Source organism: Petaurus breviceps, unplaced genomic scaffold (assembly GCF_028583685.1).
Source record: "Petaurus breviceps papuanus isolate PSGF00001 unplaced genomic scaffold, PetGlider_PUasm1.0 90760, whole genome shotgun sequence".
NCBI lineage: Eukaryota > Metazoa > Chordata > Mammalia > Diprotodontia > Petauridae > Petaurus > Petaurus breviceps.
In genome coordinates, this window is record NW_027187338.1 from 13,187,076 (window position 1) to 13,193,399 (window position 6,324).

Sequence of the window (6,324 nt, forward strand, 5' to 3'; positions counted from 1 at the left end):
CTATACATGGAATATATGTGCACTTATGAACCACATGAAATCCAGTAGACCTGAAAGATGAACTGTTCTTCTTGTGAGAGAACTAAGCAGGTAATGCATCCAAATAGCAGCCCTGAGTGAAATAAGGCTGGGAAATGAAGGCCAGCTTATCCAGGTTGGAGCTGGATACACACTTTTCTGGAGTGGCCTCCATAAAGGGGAGTGCCTTGAAGCTGGAGTAGATTTTGCAATCAAAACTAATCTAGTCAACAAGCTTGTGTGCCTATTAAAAGGAATGACAGGCTCATGACAATGTGATTGCCACTTATGGGAAAGCACCATGCCACCATCATCAATGCCCATGCTCCCACCATGATGAACCCTGATATGGTCAAAGAAAAATTTTATGAAGACCTGGAGACCCTCATTGTCAATGTGCTGAAAGAGGATAAATTTATAATTCTGGGGGACTTTATTACTAGAGTAGAAACAGATTACTAGACATGGCAAGGAGCATTTGGGAGGAATGAAGTCAGAAACAGCAGTGGTCACTTATTACTGAAAACTTGTGCATCTCATGACCTCATCACCAACATTATCTCCCACTTATCTCAATGCAATAAATTTCATGGATGCATCCTCAGAGCAAACATTGGTATTTAATAAACTATGTCATTGTAAGGAGAAGAGACAGGAGGTGAGAGTGATGAAGGTGATGTGTGGCACAGAGCCTCCCCACGCTAGATATTTGCATTCAACAAAAGCAGTAGGCACAAGGGAATATGACTACCAGAAGATTTAATGTCAGTAGATTAGAGGCTTCTCCGAATGGGAGTAGTTCATTGCTAAGTTGGAGGGAAACTTGCGGCAACACACGGTTGGCAACAGGGGAGCAAAAAAGGAATAAGCATCTTTCAGAGATTTGGTGTACAGCACTGCATCTACTTATCTGAGTCAGAACACTTACAAACATTAAGATTAGTTTGACAAAAATAATGGGGAAATTCAGAAGCTGCCAAATGAAAAACAAGAATGCCATGGGGTTTACCAGCAGGATAGTCTACCCATCTCTAAGAAAGCAGCATTTAACTCCATTGAAAGTAAATTACAAACAAAGCTTAGAAAAATGCAGGATTATTGACTCAGTAAGAAAGCAGATGGAATTCAGTTTCATGCTGATAGTAATAATCCAAAGCACTTTTATGATGCCCTGAAGGCTATATATGGGCCAAAGACCTATAATTCATCTCAACTACTCAGTGCTGAGGGAGCCACATTGATTCATGACAAGGATATGATCCTGGAGAGGTGGGTCGAATGCTTCCAAAATGTTCTCAACAGACCATCATCAATCAATGCTGAATTCATTGGCAATTTACCTCAGGTTGAAGTCAATCCCTCTCTAGTCAAATTTCCAACTGAAGAGGAGGTTTTGAATACCGTAAGGCTCCTCTCCTATGGCAAAGCACCTTGTGCTGATTCTATTCCATCTGGGGGCTCCATTGCTCATACAAAAGCTAACTGAAGTTTTCTGGGTTATGGCAACAAGACATTATCTCCCAGGAGGTTAAGGCTGTCTCCATTATCCATTCATATGAAGTAAAGGGAATAGATTATCCTGTGACAAACATAGGGGTGTCTCTCTCTTAGTCATTGCTGCCAATATTCTTGCCAGACTCCTTCTTAATGGACTGATCCTTCACCTAGAAGATGGTTATCTACCTGAGAGCCAGTGTGGCTTTAGAAAGGGCCAAGGAACAGATGATAGGGTGCTGGTTCCCCAACAACTCCAAGAGAAATGCCAAGAACAGAAGTCTGTACACAATATTCATTGATTTGACCAAAGTCTCTGATACTGTCGGTTGTGAGGGCTTATAAAAAATTATGTCAAAATTTGGTTGCCTGGAATTCATCAGTATTATATGTCAATTTCATGGTGCCTTGCATGCCTGGGTTCTGGATAATGGATGATGCTTTTCAGCTTTCCCAGTCACCAGTGAAGCGAAGTGGGATTGCATGTTTGCTTCCATGCTTTTTAGCCATGATGTTTTCAGAAATATTGTCAGATGCCTTCAGCAAGGACAAATATGGCATCAAGGTCAACTATTGAATTGTTAATAAATTATTTAACTTGTAAAAGCTACAAGCCAAGACTAAAGTAGAGGGAGTGCTGGTGCAGGATTTTCTGTTTGCAGATGATGGTGCACACAATGCAGCCTGTGAAGCTGAAATGCAACAAAGTATGGATCAATTCTCTACTGTTTATGCTAATTTTGACCTAACAACTAGCACCAAGAAAACACAGGGTCTCCACCAGCCAGCACCATACCATTCAGATGTAGAACCATTGGTTACAAAAAATGGAAGAGTTCTAAATACTGTGGATAAGTTCACTTACTTTGGCAGTATACTTTCCAGAGATGTACATGTTGATAATGAGGTTGACACATGCATTGCCAGTTAGCTCAGTGTTTGGGAGTCTCTGAAGGAAAGTGTGGGGGTGAAGAGGTATTAGACTGACTACCAAACTGAAGGAATACAAAGCTGTAGTGCTGACCTCATTGTTGTATGTCTGTGAAACCTGCACAGTCTACCAGGGCCATGCCAAGAAACTGAATTGCTTCCATTTGAATTGTCTTAGGAAGATTCTGAAGATCATATGGCAGGATAAGGTACTAGATGCTGAGTATCTTTCTCAAGTTGAACTGCCGAGTATTCCAACTTTATTACAGAGAGCACAACTCTGATGGGCTGGCCATGTTGGTTGAATGCCAAGCCTACCCTTGCCTAAAAGACTATTTTACAGAGAACTCACTCAAGGCAAGCATTCACATGGTGGTCAGAAGAGATACAAGGACACTCTCAAGGTCTCTCTGAAGAACTATGGAATTGATTGTGTGATATGGGAGACACTGGCATAGGACTGCCCAGCATGATGTGCCCACATCAGAGAAGGTGCCGTGCTCTATGAGTAAAGCAGAATTGAAACAGCTCAAAAGAAACTCAAGATGCACAAATTTAGGGACAATTCCACCCCAAATGTTCATACGGACTATTTGTGCCCGACCTGTGATAGCACCTTCCAAGCTGGTCTGATCAGCCAGTCAGACACATTGTAACTTGGCTCTAGCATAGTGATGTCATTTTAGTCTTAGAGCATGAAGAAGAGAAATCAACCATTTTGTTAGAATATTATTTGACGCAGAAATGGCTTCATTTCTGTCCTTACATCACTCCCCACCACATGCCTGGTACTTAGTAGGTGCTTAATAAATGCTTGTTATTGAAGTCAGTAATACTTTTAAACCAGTTTGAATTTTATTGATCATACCAGCAGCTATATACATATGGAAAAAAACAGTGCACATATATGCAAGAAATATGATTTATTTAGTTCCTAAAAGATACATTTGCTGATTTATTTTATCATGTCATTTAATGAGATAGTTGTGGTGGGGATTTCTGCTAGAGAGATGAAGAGAATGGCCAGATAGACTTAGATTCCCTGCCTCTCCTTGCTCCCCATAACAAAGAACTGTTACAGTCTCTTACCCTTGTCTCTCTGCCCTGAGGCCACCCAAAGTAGCTGGAGGCCATCCAGGAGGCTTTGGCCAGGTAGCTCTCAGCCCATGACTGTCAGGCAGAACAGGTCCTAGGAAAGATGTTTACCCCAAAGCTGCGGGCCTGCTGTCCCAACCACATTTCAAGCATTTGTTTTTAGGCCATTGGAAGAGGTCTTATTGATCTACCCACTCCTCCCACCCAATTTATCCCTGAATTATGCCAGAGTCAAGCTTTTGCTCTGTCCTGTCCTCAAACCCAGTACACAGAGGCCCCAAACAAGAAGCCGAACCCTTGATTCTCTTGGGAGAAACAAGGATTTTTTTTTTGGTGAGATATGGGTCAGACTAGACAGCCTTTGGGGTTGTTTTTGGTTGTTTTGATTCTGTGATTAAACTCTAATGCTGGATTTCTTAGTAATGGTCATTTGCCTACAAACTTATAGGCAAATTGTCCATAAATATTGGCTTAACTGCATTTATTTTCTTTGTATTCCAGTCCCTAGGCTATGCTAATGGAGACCTAGCTCATCTACTTCCCACCTCTCATTTCTGCCTCCTTCCATCCTCCACCTTTCAAAGGCCACTCTATGAAGAACAGGTCTTTTGGAACTTTCCTTTGATCTCCTTAAAGAAAGATGATCGCTCATCCAAAGCCACATCAGCATCATAGTCAACATCATAGCCAGCATGATCATCATAGTCAGAATTATAGTCTGTAGCAGCAGCATCAATGGCCGCCTGTATGTTTCGGGCTGTCCGCAGGCCAGATTTGATCGCTGTGTCTATCCAGCCATGGGGCAGGCAAGTGTGCTCACCAGCAAAGTAAATGTTGCCCTCGGGCTGGAAGAGTTTTTCTGAATAGTCAACAAACTGGTAAGGGGTGAACTCTGCATATGCACCCAGGGTGAATGGATCTAGGGACCAGCGTTTCACTACAGATGTCTGACATAGTCTCTGTAGTTCCTCCTTGGACCTCTGGTGGATAGTTGCTAAGTCACTCAGCACCATGTCCACCACCTTCTCATGTTTCATGCCCAGGAGAAAGATGGAATCATCACCCACAGTATAGGAGGCCAAAAGGACACCTATGTTGCTGGTGAAATTATGGCTGGGGTAGTAGATAAATCTTGTGGGAAGGTCTGTGATGGATGCCCCACCTTTGATGCCATCCTGTTCCCAGAAGCGTTCTTTGCAGGCCAAGACCACTTTGGTGGCACTGCTGTAGTGGATGGAGCGGAGGGCATCTTGCTTGGCCTGGGAGAGTGGTGGCTCAAACTGGATGAGGCGTGTGGCCTTGGCTGATGATGAGATTATGGCAAAGTCACCTGTAATGATGGACTGGCCTGAGTAGGGTCTTCCATTCTGGTAGGTAATCTTGATCCGAGACCCAACCATCTCTACCTTCTTCACTGTGGCCCCCAATAAGACAGTGTTAGGCTTCAAGGTACGGTACAGGGCATTGGGGAGCTGATCAAAGCCACCAGTGATTTCATCAAAGCTGTTCCAAGGAGAAAAGAAGAAGGAATCAGGGCATTGAGATTCTTAGCTCTCTAGAGAGACAATGGATATGGCCATCTATGGGGTGGTCCTAGGAGTATCTTGATGTTCTTAAGTATCATCTAATTTGACTGTCATAAAGACTAAAATGCTACTATCATCAGTATGTTTCTTGAAGTGAAGCATTTCTCTAGGCAGACTTGACTTTTAAAATGCAAATACCCCCAAGGAAGGGAAAACCTGTAACTACTTAAAGTAGGTGTTCTTAACCTGGGGTCCATGTGCTTTATATAAAAATATTTTGATAGCTGTATTTCAATATAATTGGTTTCTCTCGTAATCCTATGTCTTTTTTGCATTTAAAATATTATTCTGAGAAGGGGTCCATAGGCATCACTAGACTACCCCACAATATAGAAAAGTTAGGGACCCTTGGATCAAAGGCTTTCCTGTGACAGGGGAGGAAGTAGTTAGCTCTGGCCATGCAAGATGAGTGGGGGTGGGGGTGGGGCAGGTGAGAGGAGAATCTTGTCCATTTCCCTGCCTTAATTCTGGGGTATTGCAGCAGTGGACAGAGTACTGACTGAAGTCAAAGACTTGTGTTCAAGTCCCAGATCTACTACCGTGTTTCCCCGATAATAAGACCTATCCTGAAAATAAGCCCTCCCCGTACTGTGTAAGATTCCTCCCCCGAAAATAAGCCCTATTGAGATTGATACTGTAGTGAAGGTGATCCCCTGTGATCCCCTGCGCTACACGCTACATTACGGTACCCTCTGTATGCACCATCCCCCCCCCCGGGTGAAACACACGCCGCGCTCCGAGCTGCATCCAATCAGAGCTGCAGCAGTGAGCGCGTCATCCTGTTCTTCCCCAGTGATTTGCTTATTGAATAAAGGTACTTTTTTTGTTCACATTTACCTGTTTATTAAAATTGCTGTCAATGTTCATTAAAATAAGCCCTCCCCTGAAAATAAGCCTTCTGGTGTTTTTCTGTCCAAAAAAAATAATAAGACAGTGTCTTATTATCGGGGAAACACGGTAACTGTAATCAATGTGACCTTGGGAAAGTTACTTAACTCCTGGGTCCCAATTTCTTTATCTACAAGATTGGAAAGTTTGACTCTTGGCCTCTGAGGTCTCTTCCAAGTGTAGATCATATGAACTTATTATCTCTGATCTAAGAAGTCTTAAGTCAGTGTGGAAAAGCTGTGTGACTGACTGAATATCTATCTATCTATCTATCTATCTATCTATCTATCTATCTATCTATCTATCTATCTAT

General features: G+C 42.7%; 1 protein-coding gene across 1 annotated transcript in view; it reads right to left on the bottom strand.

Annotated features, from left to right (window-relative positions):
* Positions 1 to 3,370: 3,370 nt before the first annotated feature.
* The window catches only part of LOC138146177 (L-amino-acid oxidase-like), a gene marked incomplete at its 5' end in the record, with an annotated part of 8,321 nt that continues 5,367 nt past the window's right edge, over positions 3,371 to 6,324 (bottom strand). The window contains one exon of the mRNA XM_069067877.1: positions 3,371 to 5,040. Within this exon, the coding sequence (XP_068923978.1) occupies positions 4,128 to 5,040 (913 nt within the window). The remainder of the gene's footprint in view (positions 5,041 to 6,324) is intronic.